This window comes from Solea senegalensis, linkage group LG7 (genome assembly GCF_019176455.1).
Source record: "Solea senegalensis isolate Sse05_10M linkage group LG7, IFAPA_SoseM_1, whole genome shotgun sequence".
Lineage (NCBI taxonomy): Eukaryota > Metazoa > Chordata > Actinopteri > Pleuronectiformes > Soleidae > Solea > Solea senegalensis.
The window spans coordinates 22,479-46,905 of NC_058027.1; the positions used below are offsets into that span (position 1 = coordinate 22,479).

The 24,427-nt window shown below is 39.9% G+C and overlaps 2 protein-coding genes across 2 annotated transcripts in view; both read right to left on the reverse strand.

Moving 5' to 3' along the window:
• The window catches only part of mybpc3 (myosin binding protein C3), a 34,537-nt gene extending 21,945 nt beyond the window's left edge, over window positions 1-12,592 (reverse strand). The window contains 11 exon segments of the mRNA XM_044030775.1: window positions 929-952; window positions 1,458-1,460; window positions 1,569-1,628; window positions 3,748-3,789; window positions 5,489-5,537; window positions 5,623-5,740; window positions 6,409-6,557; window positions 6,636-6,707; window positions 7,609-7,755; window positions 9,173-9,442; window positions 12,509-12,592. Of these exon segments, the coding sequence (XP_043886710.1) occupies window positions 929-952; window positions 1,458-1,460; window positions 1,569-1,628; window positions 3,748-3,789; window positions 5,489-5,537; window positions 5,623-5,740; window positions 6,409-6,557; window positions 6,636-6,707; window positions 7,609-7,755; window positions 9,173-9,442; window positions 12,509-12,533 (959 nt within the window). The 5' untranslated portion in view covers window positions 12,534-12,592.
• A 1,670-nt stretch (window positions 12,593-14,262) lies between these two features.
• On the reverse strand, window positions 14,263-22,839 carry spi1b (Spi-1 proto-oncogene b). The gene is made up of 5 exons (XM_044030301.1): window positions 22,394-22,839; window positions 21,841-21,931; window positions 20,780-20,976; window positions 17,593-17,734; window positions 14,263-15,957 (listed from the first exon to the last, which is right to left on the reverse strand). Exons 1-5 carry the CDS (start codon window positions 22,433-22,435, stop codon window positions 15,644-15,646), a joined length of 786 nt encoding a protein of 261 aa, XP_043886236.1. The 5' UTR covers window positions 22,436-22,839; the 3' UTR covers window positions 14,263-15,643.
• Between the last annotated feature and the right edge of the window lie 1,588 nt (window positions 22,840-24,427).

A 24,427-nucleotide genomic window follows, 5' to 3' on the forward strand; every position in this document is an offset into this window, starting at 1 on the left:
ATGTCACTAATTCTTACGCACTGTACCTTTAACAAACAAGCGGTATTGAACAAAAACATGGTTAAATTGCTGATTAATAAAAGAATAAATGAAGTAATGTTAAAGCATACATTATATTGCCTTATAGAAGTGATTTTGCAGATTTTTATATGTCTGTATGCTTATATATGATATATACGTTCTGTCTGTGTTGATTCAATTTATAGCACATTTTTAGTCGTGACATAAAGTAGCAATAATTGTGCAGAAGTTGCAAAATTTTTGTTCATAAAAACGAGCCAAGTGAACTTTGAACTGTGACGTATTTCCAAATTTCCCAAATTCAGCACTTCCTGCTCAGGCGTGTTGATATAGTTTGGTGAGAATGACATCAGATTGGCTGTGCTGTGCTGAAAAAAGCATATAAGCCACTCTATATCTGTATATACTGTATATTTATACATAGTAATGGGTAAAAAAAGCAGCTGAAATGCTCTGTGTTCTAAGGACGTCTCCCCGTCCTAAAGCCGCCGTGTGCTTCCATCTGATTGTGCAGATTGTGATTAGATGTCTGCAGCTTCCTCCCATGACCTCATTAGCTTATCATTACACTTTCTTTTTCTCTCGCAGTTATCTGTTATCTCGTCTTGTTAGCTGTTTAGCTTATCTGCTGATTTAGGTCAGGATTCTATAAGCACTCTTTCACTCTCTCTCTCTCTTTCCATCATTTCAGAGGACATTACATTGATTTTCATTCATTTCCTGGAGACTTTTTAACAATTTTAAGTTACGGGGACTTGATCTTTGTCGCCCGTTTTTTATCATCAATCCTTCCACTGACAAAGAGTGAATTGTTTTCAGGTAAGTTGACAACATGAATGAACAGGATCATGAAACATAGGAAGAAGTTTCCCTGTGACAGCTCCACGGCGTGTCAGCAGTCTCTTACCGATTGGAGTGTTTTAAGAAACTGCTGCTCATTCAGAGGGAGAACCCAAAGAGGCGAAAAACAAACCAAACAAAGTTAACACACAGCAGATGCCAACACAGCATATTAGAACTGAGACATTATGAACAGCAAAACCTAAACAATGTCATCATATGTTGAGATCGAGGGCAGTTTGCTTGCGGAGAGGTGACGTTAATTATCTGGCAGTGGGGGCGTGATCAGAGGTGAGGTTTGTTGTGTTGGAGTTATGAGTAAAGAAAATGTTGATTATTAATAATAAACCAAGGTTTAGCATGTCAATTAATCGTATATAAGGGTAATAGATGAGGATATATACATATTTGGGTGTATTTTCCGTGGCACAGAAACCAAATGTTTCTAATGAAAATCAGCAAACTACAAGGGATGCAATTTAAAACACAAGAACGCGTCATATCACCCGACTGTGTGTTAATGTCGCGGCTTATTTCCATGCAGACGTGTTATGCAGTAATCACTCCAACGGCGTGCAAATGCAGAAGTTCCTTACTCTCTGGAGATGCCGGCGCCAAACCAAACAGAATGAAATGGAGTCAGCATTAGAGTTGAAAAAAACCCAAACATTTAAATGTGTACTTTCACTATTTTGTACTTGCTTCACCTCTTCTTCAACAAGGTGCTGAAATCCAGCTCTCCCGAGTCGTCGTTCCCCTCGGTGCTACTGCAACGACATCAGCCAGCAGCAACAACAACATCATCATCATCAACAGCACGGTCACTCGCTCCATCTCACCACAGACAAAACACATGTTAATACCTTTTCAGACATGGATTGTTTTGAATAAAACAAATCCATACGAAGGTTTTTTTTTGTGTTTGCTACATTAGTTTTTTTTGTTTTTTTCTGTTTACTCAAATGTATCAGAAGATATCAAACGGTACAACAGAAATGTTCACGACGGAGACCGAACATGTGAATACAGGCAGATGCTTTGCTGGAGAGACAGGTGTTGCCATGCGTAAAAAAGGAGGAGTTCCACATTTTGGGAATAACACTGTTTTTAACCACTCTAAGGATAGGAAGGATAACCGTAAACGGCTACTTACTGTGCAAGGGGAACCCTTTAATTCTTCATTTATTAATGGTTGACCTTTTTTTTGTGGCTGTGGGGGTCTATAGAGAGGCTGTCACTTGTGTTGCTATGCAGTGAGTGGCCACCAGGGTAAAGATAAAGTGGTGGAGCTCTGGCTATATATACATATGTGTATATATATATGTGTATATATATATATATATATATATATATATATATATATATATATATATATATATATATATATATATATATATATATATATATATATATATATATACATATATATATATATATATGTATATGTATATGTATATATATACATATATATATATACATATGTATACAGAGGCAGACTAGTGAGTGAGACAAGGAAAATGACAAATGGTGACTAATGGCTAGTGACCATGTGTGTTTCTCAAAGACCTTTTCTTAGAAGGGAGGATCCTTCATAGACTTTTTGACAATAGATGTATTGGCCAACCCGCCAAGAAGCTGCTACCTCGACTTCTATGCTTGCGCTCTCTCCAGTATACAAAATATTGTGTTCAATTCCCTGCAGAAGAGACTAAAGGACCTCTAAATGTAGCATGGTGCAACGAAAAATGTCTATATATATATATATATCGGTTTCTGCATCGGTTATCGGCCCAAGCACTGGCAATATTGGATATCTGCAAAAAGTCTTTACAATATCTTTACACTATGAGAATTGAAAATTTCCCCAAGTGGGACGAATAAAGGATTATCTTATCCGAATTCTCCACATGCATTGAGAACCTGCAAAGGTTTTGTATCATTTTGGCTTTTCATCCACATTTTGGGAGACCTAAAATCCTCAAAATGCTAATTTTGGAAAACAGTAAAAATCTCTGTGGAGATTAAGAACCGTCTTGTGGCAGAGTCTGATGATGCAATGTCCTTGAAATTGTGCCGTTGGAGGACCTTTCCTGATAAATACCCACACAACAAAGGACTACACCTGTATTCTTGTAACCACACTGAATATGTCTGCCTCTGATCTTACTAACTCCAGCTTACCCAACGCTATGTAATACATCTTTCTTTTTTTTACATAACAGTGTGAAGAAACACCATATTTCCCAAAAATGCTAAACGACTCCTTTAAAGCGTGAGCAGCAGCAGTCGTCCGAGCAAGAAAGGATGCAGAAACACTTGAGGTTAAAGAACGCGCAGCAGACAGTAAATCGTGTCTGCTCAACACTGATCAGTGGCATCAAAGAGACGGGGGGGGGGCACAGCTTTGGCTGTCTGTTTCCTGTCCCTGAGCCGACACGAGGATTAGAAGGTGAGTGTCTGGTTCATGTGGTGAGGTTACATCACACTTTGTGCTGCCTGTGCTTCCTCTGTGTGGAAACCCTGTGGACGAGCACAGCCCGCTCTCTCTCACTGTCACGGCGCGCTCTCCGCGACGTCTGTTCGTGCAGCTGCCTCGGCTGTTTGGGACTTGAGACGCAGGAGGAGATCAGAGAGAGAGCCGATGTGCAACACTTTCATAAATCCAACATCCGGATTTCAAGGTCGGTGGTTAAATACACACCGACGGCTAGTTTAAATAGCAGCTCTACCCATTAGCTCTCTCGTGGTCTCCCTGGTCCGGTTATTCTTTCAAACTCAGCAGAATGGAGGCGGCACCATCCAAAACACTGGTTCTGTTCTTTGACACTCAGAGTTTGAATTTGAGCCTCCATTGTTGCAACAAACCCCTTTTTTTTTTTTTACTACCTTGTGGATGGTCCATTCCTCTTCACACCACCAGCCTCATTCCTGATAGGTCAGCATTTCCACAGTTATTCTTTTACATCATAACATGGTTACACTCCACTGTAAACAACTGCTGCATTTTTCCACTAAAAAACTAATCTTTAGTTCATGTTTAACTGATTCTGAAAAAAAAAAACTGAACTGAAACTCCTCACTCTTTCCGTGACCCCAGTTCTGAGAGTCGTGCATCTCGTTCCGCTCATGCTCCCTATTCTGAAGTTCCATTCATGCTCAAATGAGCATCCGCGTTCCGTCTTTGTGCAGAAGCAGAAAGAGCAGGAGTCAATATTAGGTAATCACTGATCAACACATTCAAGGCATTTGATTGCTTTTCTTGTGTACCTCAAGTGTCACCCCCAGTTTACTCTCAAATCCTTTCACCTTCAGAATTGAGGTGATTTATGTGTCTTTTTTAGGTAATTATGCAGCTGAGCTGAAGCAGAAAACTGGATCATTTTGCTATTTTTTTTCAACAATTTATCTTTGTTTTCTCCTCTCTTGGTGGAGTCTGACATACATTTTTATTAGTGCCGTCAAACGGTTAAAATATTTAATCGCATTAATGTCATAGTTAGCTCGCAATTAATCGCACATTTTTATCTATTCTAAATGTCCCTTGATTTCTTTTTGTCCCATTCTTTTTTCTCATTTTAATACTCTTACCAACATAGAAAAGTGGATCTGCTTTCTCTGTGCTGATGTTTTTTTTATTGAGACAATATCTCTGTCACCCTGCATATTTTGAGTTGTTCCTCTTATTGTGAGAGCCGCACAATAACAAGAGAGGCTGTATATCACCCTGCAGTGCAGCGAATAAAGTGCCGTGGTTTAATGTGTAAGCTAATCCGAGCTAAGGGAGCTAGCGGTCTTCAGAGGTCTCCTTACTACAGTTTGGGGGTCTGCTAGCTTGGTTGGTAAGTTGTATACACCATTACTTGGATGTGGAGAGTGCGTCGAGATCCAGACTCTGTTGGATACGGAGAGCCCGCTTGGAGACGGAGAAGCGCACAGCGCTAGCCATCCACTCAAAACGTAGCGTTAGCCTACTACTCTTTAGCCGGCTCGAAAGCTCAAACAAGCGTGTGCAGCAAATGTTGTTTTGTTTCCGGTCTAGCTAGATCCGGTGTGGTGTTTCCTAACGTTACTAGTTGTGTGTAAAAACCTACAAAGTTTGCTAGGCCAAAAAGAACGTTAATCTCGCGATAAAATAACGCATTAAACTGATACTGAACAGCACTAATTTTTTATAGATTTCAGAATGCAAAGAGCCGCTAATGTTTTTATATGTTCTAAATACACCTAATCTACTATACCATATTCATACATGGATTCAATATAGTGTCGTGTTTCATTTGGATGCCATTATTTTGCATGATGGGTCAAAGGAACTTCACTTCAAAAGTAGGCTGAGGTTTAAATAGTTAAAAAAAAAGTCATCTAAATATTCAATGTCTAATTCCTCCTTCTCAGATGATTCCTGTCTTTAAAACTGAGTGATATTCATCATTTATGTTTGAAGTCTGGCTTTTAAATCGTAAACGGTCGATGTCAGAGGTTCACGCTGATAAAAATCAATCTCACAATCTGTCGTATTGACTGCTGAAACTGTTTGTATGTATTTACGGTGAATCCTGTACATCACTGAGTTCACGTTAAATGATTTGCATGAGTCCTGTAAAGGAAGGAAACACAAAAAACTTACGTGCGCCTGAATGCTGCTCTAATGTCAAAGCCCTCAGTTGCACGAGCCTCTGAAACACAAGACAACCGTGTTTCACAATCAATAATAATAATAATGGTAATAAATATTATTATAATGGGTGATCAAGCACATACCATGGACACTCAGATCAAAATTACAGCTGTCAAACTTGTCTTTGGAGGAAACCTCACATCTGTAGCCTCCTGCAAAGTTGGGCTTGGCATCGATGATCTGCATCTCAAACGTGTGGACCTGACGAGAAACATGAGACACCGAGGTTTTGCATTCATACCACAAGGACTTTGCACAGCAGATGTATTTATTTTTCTCGTGCTACATTATTATTTTTCAAAACCGTTGCCCTTTCACATCATTTACAAAATCTTCAAACTGTCTAAAAGCCGTCAAAACCTTCAGTGACCGTACCCAGGTTTTGATTTTTCTCATTAATTTAATTAATTCATTAAAATGACAGAGCACTCCCAGATCCTCTGTAGCTGCTGACTCCACCAGTTTCTTCCTGTGAGGTGATTATCTTGCTCCCCCCGGTCGTTAACGCGCCTGATTGCATCAAGCTCGATGTGCATAATTAGAGGGCGTTGAAATTCACTTACAAATGATTCGCAACTTTGAGCCATTTATTTGCATTACCGCCAAAATATGACATTTAGTCCAAATTTCGGAAAATTAAATATGGAAGGGCGTTGTATTTCTGTCATTAGGTTAGCATGGATGCTGCATTCATTCACTGTATCCTCCACATGAGGGCTGTGGGGCCACTGGTGCCAATCCCAGCTTCAACCATTTGCCTCAAAGTTAAGATGTGTGCTTCTATTGCACATTGAAGGGAAGAATTACATCAAATCGGTGTAATATAGTCAGAAAATGTTTGCTAATACCGATGTTTTGGGGTGCCAAACCTTAGTGTTGCGGTCGAATGACTCCTTCAGCTGCAGGTGTTTCCCAGATTTGCTGGCGAGGTCCATCCACTTCCCTTTGAACCACTTGACGGTCGGTTTCTTCAGCAACGACTCGACGTTCACTTTTGCCACAAAGGTGATGTTTCCACCTGCACACATGGTTCTCACACTGTTTTTATTATTTCAATTTTGAATTGGGTTAAATTTTTCTAAGTGAAGCCACATACCTTGTGTGACCTCTCCGCTCTGGGGTTTCTCTGTGAAGAGTCCAGTCAGGTCCTGTCTGGTGTCTGGAAGGTCTGAAAATCCAATGGAGTCATGGACGAGCGATCAAACAGGGAATGAACTTTATTCAATTCTCTAAGATGACAGAGCATAAAATCAGTCTCCTCTTTCCATCCATCCATCCATTTTCTACCACTTTATCCTCAACATGAGAGTCACGGGGTGCTGTGCCAATCTCAGCTGACATCGGGCGATAGGCGGGGTACACCCTGGACAGGTCGCCAGTCCATCACAGGGCCACAAAGAGACAAAAAAACCATTCACTCTCACACCTACGGTCAATTTAGAGCGTCCAATTTACCTAATCCCCAAATGGGCCGTCTTTGAACTGTGGGAGGAAACCAGAGAACCCGGAGAAAAGCCATGTACACACAAGGAGAACATGTAAACTCCATGCAGAAAGGCCCGTGTTCCATCCGGCTCGCAAACCCCAGGTGTCCTTGCTGCAAAGGCAAGAGTGCTAACCACTACACCAAAAAAGCTATAAGGTTGGCAATGACAGACACTGCTCTGCTAATTTCCAATAGCCACCACCAGCACTGAGTGGCAGGCCCAGCCATCGGTCTTTAAAATGATGCGCACATGTGCATCACCCCCCCTCCAAAGAGATTTGTGATAGACCTTTTTTGATTATGTCGAAACTGAGAAGCCATCTTTGGAGGAGAGACAGGTACATTTGAGTGTCATCTGCATAGCAGAGATATGTGGAGTCATGCAGGCCTAAGATAGCTTTCAAAGATGGAAGATCAGGCTAACGGCTTTAGTGTTAATGTGATTTAATGTATATTTATCTAACACGTCCAAATGACAAGGATTTTTGGGGAGATTTTGGGAATAAGATCACAACAGAGCTGGTGGCATAAAGAAACTGAACAGTGAGTAAATGAGTGACTAAGACGGGACAGAATAGCTCACCCTCAGCTGGAGCACCATTGTGTGCTGGTGCCACAGCGTCTTCCCCTGGAGGTGCGGCTCCAGGTGGTGCTTGTTCTGCTGCTTCTGCCTTTTGGGACTCAGCAGGGGCCTCAGCAGGGGCCTCAGCAGGGGCCTTGACTGGAGCTTCTGAGTTCACATCAGCACAAAGATGAAAAGACAAAGTGAGGGGCTTATACATGGCCTCGAAGATTCAGTGCCCCTTGGTTGTCTGTCTTTAATATTTTACATATCAAGACACATATAGAGTAAAAGGACATTCAAACCTTTTTTTAAAACACTGTTTTGCATCTGGCAAGAATCTATCACTCAAATATTCTGTACGTCTTATCATCTTTGAACCAGCCAACAGATTTTCCATTCGTTATCAGCTCCCTCTCATGCCTTTTCTTGAGTGCCAGTCAAGTGGTGATTACTCATGAGGAAATAATGTGCTGGTGCGCGGGTCAAGGTCAACATACACCCAGAGCCCGAGCATGTGTGGCTATGATACGAGCCACAGACAGCTGTGGGCGGTTGTTTGTTGTCCACTGGGCCCATTAGTCTTTCTGCTGCCTTTCTCTGAGATTTGTTTCCACCTTGTCAAATCCAAACCAGCGACTTCAGTGAGTCACACTGACACATTAGTGGCATAAATGTCTTTCTGTGACGCTGGTAGCACACGGTTGCCGCAGGTAACACAGCGCTCTATAGATCTGATTGAGCGAGTGATGTGTGAGACGTGCTCACAGCCTTGGAATATATTTATTTGCTTTCTTAAGAGTAGTTGGTTAACAGTATTGCAGATCCCCGTTTAGCTTAGCTTTAGCGTAAACACAAGAAACGGGGGGGGGAGGGGGAGCAGTTGGTTTGGTTCTGTTAAATAACAAAACTTCATGTTACCAACAAAGTATGATGCAAGCAGAAGTTAGCCACCAGGGGGCGACTCCTCTGGTTGCATCAAGACTCCCGTTTGAATGGAAGTCTCGAGGAAAAGGAGCCTATTTTTCAACTGATATTCAACGTTTTCCCGAAGAGTTAATGGTCTCAACTGTTTGTTTCAGATTTCCTCAATAGTACATCGCATTAATAATTTAGTAAATGATGTTTCTACGAAGAGGAAAATGGACAATCACAATGTGATTGGACACCAGAATGATTGACACATGTTGGACGTCCATGTTGTCAAAAATGAACATTAACACGGTCAAATCACAAATCTGAAACTTTTTATAAAGTCTATGATTTCTAGCCTTTATGCTAAGCTAAGCTAAGCTAGCAGTTGCGTCATACACTCTTGGGGTGCCAATGTTCTTTCTTTCAATTCTGGCAAGAAAGCAAATAAAGGTATCTTAAAAAAAATAAACCAAACATCTCTCAGAGATCAGCATGTGCAGAGTGTGAGTTCATGTGCGGACACGTCAGGTTCATGCAGTGCATCAAATATGTATTGGCTCAGTGCGTTTGTGACTGCTGAGTGCTCTTGCTCTGCTTTGTGCTCTGCGTTGATTACTTGGCTCTCACAGGTGAGCGAGCAGATGCAGCTGCGGCATCAAAGTTCTCCCACCTGGCTTTGGTAGGACCTTCAGCTCAAACTTGACTTTTGACCCCCCAGCAATCACCGCATAGATATTGGCATCGTCCCGGGCTACTGCTTTTATAGTGAGAGAGTGCTTGTTTCCGTCGGCTGTGATCATGCATTTGTCGCCGCTGGAAATGTCCTTTGAGTTGCACTGCCATTTCACTTTAGTGTCTGGTTTCTCAGTCTCTGCTTCAAAGAGCACAGAGGAACCTTCCTCTGCCTCCTTAGTCTTTGGTTTCTTGGCAAATGCTGAAACTGAAGAGGGAAGGCACGTTCAACACACAACGTCAGTGTCTGTGTTTTCCAATCTAAAAGCCCAAACAACTCAATGTACATTGTGACACTGCAGAGAAACAGAAATGAAACCACAGATGGTTGTACAGGTTGTACGGTGTTGTACAGTCGGCAGGACACTGGGTGGGGCTAACTGAAAAGCAGTGAATTCAGTTTTTCCCACTATACAGAATTCCTTATCCTTATTTAAACATACTGAAGATACTGAATTGTGAAACTCAAAATTTAATAATAGCATCAGAATTTCGGGATCTCTATTATTCAGGGTCAGCGTTTCATGTGGTTGTGTAAATTGATTGTGTTTGATGAATGAAAATCCACCTGTCTGCGTCGTCTGACCTCCGAGGTCCCTGAGCCTTAGTTTGGGAACCAACCAAAAATGCTTTGCACATACTAACAGCAGGAGATAATAATAATAACAGTACATTTACACACTTATAAAACATCAGCTGTTTGTTTTCTTATAAAATGTTCACAGCAGTGTTATTTTTGAATACTTGACATCAGAAAAAAAAAAAAAAAAATTTAAAATGGCAGGAAGTGACACCAGGAACTTTCCCAGAAACGATGTGCATTTCCACCACAGGAATCAGGATTGCTGGTAAAGAGCGGTAAAGGAAGGGGGCGGAGCTACATTTGTGTCGCTCCTGAATTTTTAAAAAACAATCTCCTGACGTGACATTAAAAGACTGACTTTGCTTTGTTATTAGAGTCTCTTTCACTTTCAGAACGACCGCTTTATCCTCCACATGAGGGTCAGCTGACACGCAGTGGGGGGGAAAGGCGGTGGTTCACCCTGGACCGGTCCAGTCCATTGCAGGTCAAACAAACAAGAGACAAACAACCATTTCATTCAACGAAGTTCAGACAGACAAACACCTGGAAACCAAGGGACTCATTCTATAAAAAGGCCATAAATCAGCCTTCCTCGAATCTTTCACCACAATGGAAACACACACAACAAACGGTCTCCCGGAACCACTTAGTCCCAAGAGAAATGTTCCTGGAACTATTCAGTGGAAATGCTCCTTTAAATAGTGCCCGAGCGCGGATTTGTTTACACTGCATGGTGCCGTGTTTGGATTTGTCAAAAGCATCATTGATAATACGACATAAAATGTGACACATGTATGTATGTGTGTGGGACACACAGGCCACCAGGGATTAAGCCGACTCTATTTTTGTGACTCTGGAGACACAGAAAGAACGACGCGCCCCCAGCGTGTCCGCAGCCGTCGTCTCGTGTTATCAATAATTCATGTTTCCTCCGCTTTCACACCTTCACGCCGCGTCTACGATTATCGAGCTCAACCGATTTGTTCAGGACAATTTGAGTACACGCGCCATTGCGCTGTAGGGTTTGTTTAATGTAGGTTATTGTAAAGGCCGAACTTCAACATTTTAAATTAAAATGTATTTTTAGCTGGAGGTCAAAAGATTACAGATACACAAATACTGTGTGTCAGTCACTCTGATAACCAGATCTATTAATACCTAATGACTTTAAAATAAACTTTTTGGTGTAATTACAGTTGAATTTCTGTCTGAAATCATTGCAATGAAGTCATTTTAGTCATTTTTTATGTCTCTTACGAAGGAAAAACAGATTTTTCTTCACACCATCGATAGAATCTTTAATTATTTTTGAGCGTAGCCAAAGAGAGATGGTAAACAAAAGCCATTGTCTTAATGATAATTGGTCTTTAATCCGCAGGCTCGAGACAAACATAACTGTCACTGTCCTCGGCAAATCCTTGACACTGAAGGTATTAGCATGTGCGCCGCTCCGTGACATCTGACACCTGATACATCCTCGCTCCTCAAACTATGTCCATCGCCACTGAAGCGAGGGAGGAGGAGGAGGAGGAGAAAAACAGTGGAAAGTCATTTAGTCTGGCAGGAATCCAGCATTTCTGGACCGCTGGTGCCTTTTGTGAATGCCGGTGACGTCGGACGCGGCACAGTGTCGATTTCACATCAAACCATGTTTCCACTGAGGGACGCTGCGATGTGTGCGTGAGTTCCTGGGGAACTTTGAATGATCGCGTGTTTGAACGTCAGCCTTGGGCTACGTGATGATTGGTGCAAAGCCACTTGTTACTACTCTTTACTGCCATTGAATAGATGTGAATTATAAATGCTTTAAGTAGAGGTTGGAGCTAATCTCTCTACTTAATACTCACTTTCTATGACACTTGCAGTGTTGTAATACTTTGTTACAATTCAGATATCTGTACTTTACTTTGTTTTTTATATTTCGAGCAACTTCTACTTTTACTCGGCTAAATTTCCTGAATAAATCGCGTTCTTTTACCTCAACAAAATACTATTAGTCTAGTACTATAGTCAGCACAGCAGTCAGGAGCAGCGTGGGGTTAAGTGTCTTTGCCCAAGGACAAGTGGAGTTGGGAACTGAACCGACAACCTTCCAGTTGAAAGACAATTTGCTCCACCACTGATCTCAATTCTAACTCCTCAATACTCCTTAATACTTCGATGTACTTTTAGTTGCCTTCAATATCTACCAAAGTCATTTTCTGTTAAGATTAATGTACTTTTACTCACTTTTAAGTACTTTATTCAAGGCCGGACACTAGTTAATAATTATATTGGTGCGTATGACATCAGTTTATTTTAATCCAAGGGCTTCTTGTCAGTGTATCCTCTCTGGCTTACTGTCGTCGTAACTCCACATTCCCCGTTTAAGGCCAATTAAGTTTATAGCAGCATCTGTTTCGAGCTTACGGCGACAACTGGCGACAAATGGCTCTGACGCGACGGGCACGCGGTGACACGGCGAAACACCACTAAGCACAGAAATGTGATGGTGGTCTGCTGCGGTCGGAGTTGCCCAAGAGAGAGGTTACTCAGCACAGTCCACTCCTTTCACACATGATATTGTAATGTCACAGAGTTGCTTTAAGGGGAAGTGTCGGTTAAATGAAAAGAAAAAGAAAAGAAATGTCCTGCCTCTGCATGTTGATAAGAAAAACATGTTTACATCACATACAGAATCCATACACTTACTTGTTTTTTTGACCGGCTCTGGCATCGTGAGTGATCGCCTCTCCTCCACAGCAGGAGTCACTTTTCCCTAAACAAACAGCTGTCTGTCTCCGCTCGCTGCCTTTAATAGAGCTGCCGGCCTCCCCTCCTTTTCACGAACCTTCCCACCAATACTCCCCATCAAAGCTTGTCCCCCCACCCCCAGCACACCCAACCACCCACCCACCGTGCCGCCAGTAGCGTCTGACCTCGAGCTATATTTCACCCATCCTTTCCTCCAACACCTCAGCTGAATGATAGGCCTTGAGAGGGCAGAGGAAGGATGTACGGCAGTGGGTAAATTTAGAAACGGTGAGTCCTAAGAAAAAAAGAAAAGGAAAACTTAAGTTTGTTTATTCTTGTTGTGTCACTTTGTAAATCTTGTACACCCTCTAAAGTCTATTCTATTCTATTCTATTCATCTTCTCAGCTGTTGTGTATTGTATCAGTTACACTCTGACCATTGAGGGGAGCTGTTGGCTCTTGGGACAGCAGGTGCTGTACATTTATACATTTACACATGACATTTGATCAAGTTCTTACTCATTTGAATATAAAAAAAAATAGAATTTCAATTATTATTTCTTAGTTAGAGCTTTTATTTATATGTTTTATTGAAAAAGTGGTTTGAAAATCCTTTTACAGCTCATAGTGAAGTTATTATATACATATTATTTATTTATTTATTTATTTATTTAAGTTTACATATAAAAAGCAGCTTTAAAACTTGATAAATCCAAACCATTATTTGAAAAAGTTGAGTTTTTTTTCATTACCTGCCTCATGTAATATAATATTGAGTTTATACATTATTATTATTGTTATTATAAGTGCAGTGCAGACACAGAATGTGGATTTGAGAGACATACAGACCGAGTGTGGCTCAATATATGTTTTGCATTTCATTTAAGTAAGTCAAAGGGCCAATTCATCCAAAAAATAGTACAGTTTTTTAATCATTTCCAGAGATAAATGTGTTATTCGATCATCAAACAGTGGGATACACGTCCTGTTCCCACAGCAACAGAGGAAGTTGGGATTGAAGAAAATACAAAATTGACAAAAACTCAACATCAAAATTGCTTCCTCCAAAGAAAATAAAAGCACATTTACCTTTAATTTACCTAACCCTTTAACCCTTGAGACTTCCTTTAATAATCCGACTAATTTGCTCCTAGAGGCAGAAAATGTCACCTTCCCAAAAACTGCAGTAAAAATATTAAACATTATTTCTAATATTTATTAACACAAACAAAATGGCTTGACGATAAAAAAGAAAAAACAGAATCTCTCTTAACTCTAAAGGGTTAACCGGACTCTGTAATAGAATATAAATGAAATAGTGCCATAAATACTTTAAGTTTATTCTTCATTTGACCAAAAAAATGAAGTAATTTCTGTGTGTTATAAATACAACTGTTTTATTTTATCAGATAGGGGAAACAGTAAATGAGCTTTTAATAATTTTACACTGTAGTTTGTACAGACCACTTAACTCACCCTGCTTCCTCATCTTTCATCACTTATCTCTCTCTCTCGATACATACTTATCTGTATATCTCTAAACCTCATATTATTCAACGCTTACTTCTTCATCGTCATCTTCTCCTTTTCTCGTGCTTTACATCCGGTGTGAAATATCATCATCGCACGCGGACGAGGGGAAAACTGCTGTCAGAGTGTGACACCTCGACGAGTTCTGTCGTGTTAAACACAAATTACACACACACTCATAATTCATTTTTACAAGCAATCTTTTAATTACAACAGTCAGATTTTCCATGTATTTATACAAATGTAAATAACCGTGGTAAAGGTATATAATGGTATAGAATAAACATGATTACAGTAAGGACTCATTGGCGTCTCCCCTGCTGTTTTAAATATGACAGTGTAAATGTAAATATATATACAATCAGTACCATGACCTACAATTAAAAGAGAACTTTTGCATGTCCAAAACAACAACTAGTATAGTTACATCACTGATACATTGTCTATAACCAGCACCAGTCAAATGTTTCTGACTGTAAAGGAATAATCACTAAATGTCACTGTCCAGAGATATCATCAATTTATTACTAAGCTTTACACAGACACGATAAGTCGATAAGAGAGTCCAGTGAGCCTGTCTGAAGTGACCACCCCCTGCTGGCCACATCTCTGTATTAACCATGAGAACAGTCTCAATATGGCCAAGGCAAAATAAACAAATGTGACACATATTCTCTTCCACATAGCAAAAATATCCTCAAAAGGAAAAGTGGAGAATAAGATAACCCAGTTTGGAAATACGAAAGTGTGATTTTATGCTTTTTATTCAGCAAAAAAAAAATCTTAATTCAATCTTAAACACAGGATAAGGTTCATTTCAAGGTACGGCCTTATCGTTTCAAAGAAAGTCGCTCACCCAGCACATACTGTACACTAAAATAAAACAGCCACTATTTATGCTTCCTGTTTGCAAGCCTGTACAGGCTCATGTGTTCGTGTCAGCTGCAGTCGGCGACATTTTAAATATACAGATATACATTCAGAGGACTGCAATAAATCCTGTCTTCATGGACTTCATAACTGTTTTTGTTTTTTTTCTTATTATTGTATTATACTATCACACTAACACAACAAAATCTTAAAATATCCTAGTTTTCAAACTGATAACTTGCTGTTTTGTGAGACATAAACAGAGTTTCTGTGTGTACTGCACTGTATATGAGGCTCAGCAGTTCTTTTTTACCACCTGGTAGTGGGTGGGTTTTAAAATACTAATTCAAAAACTGAGGAAGACAAAAAGGAAAAGAAAGAGCAGGGCTTTTTTTTAGCAGTCTATGTATCTTTATAATCAATACTGACTGTATTTCCACACTGTTTCTCTCTGACACCAAACCAAACTGACATTTTGTATGATTCTTTTCTTATTGGTGACAATTACTTTGTCAGATATTTGGTTATCTGTGTCCAGTTCTATGCAGCATTACCTTGTGTTTTCAAAGTACAGCAGTACATGGTAGATAGATGCTAGTCACCAAATGCTACAACATTCACCAGAACACATCGATTAAGCATCGAACGCCAGAAACTACAGCTCTCAGTTCAAATCTTCCCAATCCGCTTCGTTTACACGTATGATTTCCTCTCCAGATGAGTCTTCCCCAGAACCTCGTCACTGAACTGGTACGTGAGCTTCTTCTTTATCTTCTTCACCTCTCCGGTCTTGCCGTAGTTGCGCAGCGCGCGTGCCATCTTCTGGTAGGTCATTTTTTTGCGGTTGCCCTTCTGGATTCCCCAGCGGTGTGCAAGCACCTCTTTGTGCTTGGAGGAAAACTGGAATGTCCCTTTGTCTCTGTCCACCCACCAGATACTGTCCTTCATCTCACCATTCCTTAAAAGGTCCAAAAGGAACTGGTACAAACGGATCTTCTTTTTATTTCCTTTAGGACACAAAATTGTACGTAAAAAAAGAGGCTCAGTTTGATTTATCATTTTGTAATGGTAATCTTGAAGGACAGTACATAAAATAAATGATAGTATCTGTTCTGACTGTGATATTCATTCAGCAACACTTGGAGACACTCTCAACAAATGACTCATCAAAAATACCCAGAAGGCAGAGGAATACCTGATATTTTAAACAGAAGTACCGGTATTGTTGCACTCTCTGTTGAGGAAACGTCTGCAGAGAAGAAACTGTTGTCTTGTGTGGTTTCAAAACAACAATACAGAGCCGAACACAACGTGACAAGCTCCCGAATTTAGTGGTTAACTCACAAATTTAGCGGTTAACTCACGAATTTAGCGGTTAACTCACAAATTCAGCTGGTTAACTCACAAATTTAGCGGTTAACTCACAAATTTAGCGGTTAACTCACAAATTTAGCAGGTTAACTCCCAAATTTAGCGGTTCGCTCGCAAATTTAGCGTTTAACTCACAAATTTAGTGTTTAACTCACAAATTTAGCAGTTAACTCACAAATTCAGCTGGTTAACTCACAAATTTAGCGGTTAACTCACAAATTTAGCAGGTTAACTCGCAAATTTAGCAGTTAACTCACAAATTTAGCAGGTTAACTCGCCCAGGTTGTGTCCGGGCAGTGGCTCTGTACGATGTTGTGAAACCACACAAGACGGCCGAGTGTCCACACGCAAGAGTAATACATAATGAGGCCCAGAGCGGGGTCTGGACGTTGGCAAGTACGTGATGTCATTCGCAGAATCTCAGCACTGACCGGCCATTGCCTCGTTGCGTCAGCATGATTTTTCGCAGCAGTTGAGTTTCTGTGTAAACTTGTCGCGTAATAAATTTGCGTTGCCTCCGGTGTGAACACAGACGACAAAAACACAGTAATCGGAAGAAATACCTTTTCCAAGAACTCCATTTGAACGGTGTAGTTTTTAATACAAACATAACTGATTGTATTAGCCTAGCATCGTTTGGTATATTATGTTTATCACAGTTTCCACACCGTCAAAACTTTACGCTACCAAAAATATAATCATTTTTGTCTTGAGTCATAACTTATATTCCCAGCAAATTCCATTTAAACTGTCTCTGACTTTTTGAGCTGCACTATTAGCAAAAGCCGACACCACAACCAAAAAACTGGTCTGTTTTTCAGCCTCGCGCTTTTGAAAGTGAGTCACTCGAGTCTAAAAGCAGTTGCACAACAGATAGCTCATCTATCGCAGTCAGCAGAACACAACGCTGAAATAACTCCGTGCCAAACAACACTGGCCTATAACCCACGACGAGCCTCTAGGGCTACTCTCAGTAACTACAATGGTGGGTGTTAATCACTAATAAATTAATACACACAGCGTATCAATGAACGGATAATTAAAGACCCGTGCACTTCACTATATACAGCACAGACACTCCAAAGGAAACAGACTTATTTACATTCCGGACACTCAAAAATGTAAAGTGTGTGCAGTGACTGAGTTCATCCACACTCAGATGTACTATGACTTGCATGACATCACATGACCGTGTGTGTGTGTGTGTCTATAAACGTCAGTGTTAACAGCTGAGCGCACGGTGCGAAACGGAGCGGCGCGCGGTTTCTTACCCAGCTCTCCGGGTGTGACGTAAGTCCGATCTCTCACACACTCTTCGTCGGACACCTCCAGTTGTCCCCCGTGGTCTTCGTCGTCCGAGCTGCGCTGGGACACATGCGGCGTGTTGTACACCGTCCGAGGGAAGAAGGCAACCTGCAACACACAGGGTGAAGTGGGATCAATATTCAATATTTGAAAATGTGAAAAGAATTCTACATAAAGTGTTAGTAATAGCTTAAGACATTTAATAAAACATGTTAAACATTAAATGTGGTCATTTGTATGATTGATGTAATTGTTCTGCTTTTTTATTTAATTCTGTATGTTCTTTTTAAAATTCTGCTCCATTTAAATATTCAAACACCATGTTATGGAGCTTTTGAACTCTCAAAATGTAAATAAGTAGCCATTAAAGGAACCATCTTGTGACCCCAAATGTTGAATAAATTAATAATTCTCGATTAAACACCAATAATAAACACTCATAAAACATGTTGTATTTTGTGATTATAGCAAGAAAGATTGTGGTTTGTGCTTTGCCAAGAAAATAAAAGTGTTGCATTAAATCTATAAATGTATTCGTATAGTAGATCATTTCTTAAAACAAGACTTCCTAATCTAAGAAATACTTATTATGAGGTTTTTTAATGCATTTGATACAAAGCAAATTCATGTCGTTTTCATCCTCTTGCTGACTAGTTTTGAGCCAGTTGGTTTCTGACACTAAATATAAGTATTCCCTGCTTAAAATTAGATTTTGAGATTTCTTGTTTCTCAGGTATGACCCTAGTGCCATTTTCTTGCTGCACTGGCAGAAAATTTAGCTTGAAACAACACTCCCCTAATAGTGGTTATATTTCTTGTTTTTAATATAGGATTTTTTTGCAGTGTTATAGACAAATTCTCATTTTAAACGCATGTAAAGCAACTGTGATGCCATTTATAGATAAAACTTGTCATAAGATGACCCTGTAATGGTACATGGAAAACAAACTGGTTTATTGTTGTTTCACATAATTCTATTATAACGGATTCCAAATGCAGACGTCACTGTTTTGATGAACGGGTTAAAAACTGGAGAAATGAAATGCAGTCGTCACACGGGCGACGAAACCCAGACCGAATCCGAAGAATGTATTTTTTAAACTGAAAACTTAAACAAGTTTTTCCTTGTAACTCACAGATTCACTTCCTAATTTTAGGTCACAGGACCCTAATAAAAAAAATGCACGTTCTCACTTGAAACTGGACTGTGATAAATGTGGAGTATGAAGGTTACTACCATTATTGCAGCCTCGTCTTCAGAACAATGGTGTTCTTTTACTTTTAGACACCAAACATCACATGTTTCGTTGTGGTGTTCCTAAGATGTCCACCAAACCAAACATTTGGAGAACAGTTTTTGGTTTTTTTGAGGTGCTTTTTGTGCCAAAACCTGACCACGTGTTAGTCAATGTGCCTAAACTGAACCACACTCACAAGGAAATGGTTATCAGCGTCCCGACTTCCTCATTTTCACCAAAGCGCACCACACGTGGTGAAAGCGTCTTGTTAGTATGTGCGCCTGTCAACGTAATTACGAGTTTGTGGTTTGCAGAAATGTACAGTAGAGACATGTGATGGCTGGTGATGGCGCTGGTTACCGGGCACCGCAGACGTGCAGTGTGGGTGTGTTCACTCATTAAACCTCTGTGTGACATTTTCCATTAACCAAGAACTGAAGCTTAATTACATCTTTTGTTACTACAGCACTGAGAGATGAGAACATTGACTGAAACACATTAAACTTGGTGTAATTAGTATTATGTGATGATGAATTACAATCATTTGATGCCAATTCTGTCAAATTATTCAACATAAAAAATGTTATTTCAGTGTCGAGAACTCTATAACTAAATATTACATTTCTGGGGCTATTGAATTGAATTGTCTTTATTCCTCCCCCAGGGGGGAAACACACATTCACCACAGCTCAGTTGTGAAAAAAGAGAATAAAATAAAAATAAGAATAAGAATAAAAAAAAAATATAATAAAATAAGATTAAAAAAGAACAATACAGTGCAATAGTGAGAACATTTCAAAAAATAAAAATAAAATAAAAATATAGTCTACACCCATGGTTCTCAAACTGTGGTATGTGTACCACATGTGGTACGTGAGCTTCCTCTGGTGGTACCGAGAGGGAAATAAGAAATATGTGTTCTACTGTATCTAGTGTGTAGAAGATGAACAAAAAACTAGGCAGCGATGGCAGACTTCACCCCGTTCATGCAACAAGCCTCTGGCGGCCTCTGTTGGTCATATTGGCAAGTGCAAGTGTGGAAGTGCAAACCAACAAACAAACAGACACACAGAGCCATTAAAAACAATACTTCACTCTCACTCCGTGTTGGGAAGTGAATAAGAAATAAACTAAAACTAAAAGACAATGTTAGTGTTTTCAATGCAGATGGGAGGGGAAATTGTATTTGCTAACATTAGCTTAAAAAGTCCAAGTTTCGCCTCAACGACAACTGACCTCGGAATGTTTCGTTGTTGTTTTTTCACCTCTGCTGGATTATGGTGACTTGTTGTTCATGAATGAATCCCTGAATAGGATCTAAAGGAATTAGACACTGTGCACCACTGTGCTTTGTGTTTTATTATTGGATGTGTTTGTATATAAAACCACTCCTGGCCTAGTTTAGTTCCTCCCGATCTGTCTACCTACAACGAGGAAACATGAAATAACATACAACTGAACTGATCTCTGTGGGAGAGTTTAAGTACTTTTTGAGGGATTGAGAGGAAAACTCCTTTGGAGGATGTGACTGCTTCTAAAATTCTCCGTCATAGTGTCAGTCTTTGTCTGTAGTTACTACAGAAGACGATGTACCTCTATCATAATCCTTGATTCTGCAAGTTATCCGTTAGATACTGTATTTAGTTCATTTGCTGTGCATGATAGTTGCTTCCTTTGTGGCCATTTCAGAGATTTTTAAATATCAATGAGGCTTAATCAGGGAGATATTTTGATGCAGCATTTTATTTTCAGTATAGTGCCTCTTTTTTTTTTGCCTTTATTTTTGTATTCAAACAGGAAGCAGAGTGGGGAAGAGACATGCAGTGAAGGTCCATCCAATCAGGATTTTTACATGCCCTCTGCTGTCGGGAAACCTCGGTGTGTTAAACTCTTTATTTTTACCCATCAGACTTACTGGTTGCTGTAGCACATGTGCATGCGCCCCAAGAGTCGGGTCGAGCAGGTTTTCCGCGTCGTATCGTATGGCGTCGTGCCGTATGAGGCCCGGCGGGTGCAGTGCCTGCACACTCTGCAGCTCTGTGAAGTTTGTTTCTTGGAGGTTTTCAAATTCGACAGGATGCACGTGAGGGTGAGGGTGGTACTCCCAGTGGTCTGAACGGAGAAAGTGAGAAACGGCATAATTGCCACAGGCTTTGATCACCAGTTTCTTGACTCATGGGTTTGCAAATTGTTATTCAAATACAAGGTGCACACAAGACCTGTGACAGTGTCCTGAACTCGAGTTGAAAAACACATGATGAGTATTTGGAGATGTCTGTCCATGGAAATGTGCGTTGTCAGAAGTGGCTGCTTACCCATTGTGCTCGAGGTTTAAAATGAAACGAGGAGAAAAACTAATTTTCCTCCGGAAAGATTTAAACAAGCCAGTTTCAAAAGCCACAAATTATTGGACTTATTTTAGATATGATGGAGGAAATGGCCCATGATTTACATTTTTGTCACAATAACTTTCTGTCTCAGTCGGACATTTTATATATAGCTCCCTCCAGAGTTCTTCCCGTCGAGGTTGTTTTGGTGCAATATTTAAAACAGTTGATTACAAGAGAAAGTAAAGCACCGCTCATGTATCAATAAAACCCCATGGGGCGAAAGTTGTTCTGTGTCTATAGTTGTAGCAGCCGAAAAAGAAAAGGCATCTGTTTCCTGTGTTCCATACACGCTGATGTGGTGGAGTCCAGCTGCACACGCACACACACACACACACACACACACACACACACACACACACTGTGTGCTTTATACATACGACATAACAGAAAACCCGGTGTCACCACATCAGGCTCTGGTGGTTCATGTGTAGAATAAAAAAGAGAGATGACTGTGGAATGTGAGACAAAACTAAAATACAGATTTGATCCACACAGTCGCCCCCACAATAGTTTCTGATTAAATGTCACATTTGGAAGAAAACTGCGTTCACATGAGGCGGAGGATAAAGAGTGAGGTAAAACTCACCTGCCTGGATATCCGTATCAAGGACATAAGGATTATAATATTCCGCAATTTGATGTCTGTAGATCTCTGGGTCATACATTTCTTCTGAGTGCTGCGAGGGCAAATAAAAGCAGTTATTTAGCCACAAAAAAAAGTCATGAGACAATGATATTTTTATTAAATCTACAATGTCACTTTTAGAACATTTTCACATTTGTTTACATGTTTCTTTTAAAAATAAATAAATAAATAAAGGCAGTAATTGTTCTAATGATGACTTTTTTTTTTCTGGTCTTGATGCTACGGTTATGAAACTCTCAAGAACGTCTGAGTTTCATTTTCATGCTGGCCATAGTATAAAAGACTCTATTCAAATTGAAGTAGACTCACATAACACTCACTCATAATGAGAAATAATGCACATTAGATGTTCTCTCTGTTCAGTTGTTGTTTAAAACCGAGAAACCACTTAAATCCGTGAGCTTAAACAAGAGCTTCAATGGGTTTGTAAACAACTAAACAAACAAACAAACAAACAAACAAACAAACAAACAAAAAAGAGAGAGATACTTACAGGTGGAATGAGGTAGCTCTCCATTCTGTATGGATGCAACATGGAGACCTCTTCTCCTCGGACCGACTCAAGATGCTTTGTTGGCAAAACACTCACAACCTTTCAAAACTTTTGTGGCGCCATTGCACAACGTTTCCAAATTTCCTCTCACTCAACGAAAACCGAAAAAAGGAAAGAAAAAAAAGAAAAAGGTGTCTCTTTCTCTCGGTCTCTTATTGTATTACACGCAGTTATGACCTTCTGCGAGGCCTTCAGCCGCGTCAGGTGAAATTGCTGTTTAACTGTGAAATGAAAAAGGAACTTTTGACTTCAGTAAAATTCATGTGGGTGGGAGCAATAGAGTGTGTCTGCTCAAGCTTCCTGGGCATTGATGATTTGACAGAGGAGACCATGAAATTTTTATCACATTCTATCTACTGTCTCCTCCTTCAGCGGCCAATCAGGACAAAGAAGAGTTTTTCTCACCACCCTCAACTTTGGCTGCTGTGCTTTAAGTCGGGTTGATCTCATTCAAGTCTTGTGCTTTTATAATATTTTAAAGCACACAAAAGAACCATGACAGTTTATATAACAGATGTATTTGTTTGTTTGTTTTTACATCTTACATCTTTGTGGTTTAATTACTGACATCATTTACATTAAAAACACAATGTGAAGTGACCTTTTATCTTAAAGAATGTTTATTTGATTGTTTGTGATCCCCAACGTATCCCCAAGTACACAAAAACAAGCAATAAATGTTGCTTTTATTACGGTTATTAAAGTTTTTAAATAAATGGCATTACTCTTGGCAGTGTCAATGTGCCCACACACACACACACACACAGTACCAAAAACACACTGGGAAGCATGAAATGAATATTTACATTAAACATACAGCGTTAATCAGCTGGACATTCAAGCTCACATGCCCAATGAAGACAGTCATAGATGTAAGTCTGTGTCCTGGTTTCTCACTGCAGTCCTGAATCTGAGGGACTGGGTTACAGCTTTACCAATTCCTCCAATGAAATCAGGTTCTGTCTCGTCAGGACCAGGTTTTGGTCTCCATGAGGACTACTGCCTCTGAGAAGAGCAGTGACCATGCCAGAAAAGAGGCAACACACACACACACACACATCTGGAAGATAAGATGGACAGTATCTGTGGTTTAACTTCACTGCAGCTTTGCAGATTATGATTATCACAAAGAGAGGAGACGCTGTTAAAGCAGTTCCTGGGGGAAGTGATTCCTCTCTGCTGAAAAACAACAATGACCAACTCCAACAGAGAGGGTTTTTTTTTTTAAGTGTTACTGAATTGACAGTAACACTGTTTGCACTATGCCTTACATCCCACTAATCATTATCCTACATCTGTATCATACATTTGTTTCTATCTCTGCAATAATGCTGTGCCACTGCAACGCTTTTCAAGCTGCATTTTATTCAAATATCTCACTTTTTATTTTACATTATTTTATGACTGATTGAGTTCATATGCTGCATTTCTTACACTCTCGTATTTTCGTACTTATTCTCTTCATCTTTTGTACTCGCCACTATTCTAATCTTACATACATATACATATATATATATATATACATATACATATATATGTATATATACATATATATATATATATATACATATACATACAGTATATATATATATAGAGAGAGAGAGAGAGAGAGAGATATTTTGTGCAGTATTTGGTCCACTTCTGTTTTTACATAAAGCAAAAATAAAACAAATATAGTGTTGCTGGTACCTAAACACGCGAAGTTAGGGCTAATTGTCCAGATGCTGAGAGAGATAAGCGCTGAATGGTACAGTTACAGTGTTGCACAAATCTGCGTGTATAGTTAGCTCTGCTGTTTTAGGGGCAAGACTGCAGCGTTGTGATAAGGAAAGGTGGTGAGAATATCGCTCTGTGTGTGTGCGTACGACTGAAATAACTTCAACTTAGTGTTCTTTTTTATTACGGGTGAGAGCTTAGTGACTTCACAGAAGAGCTCCCATGATGCTGTATCTTCTCACCCACGTGATCATTTAA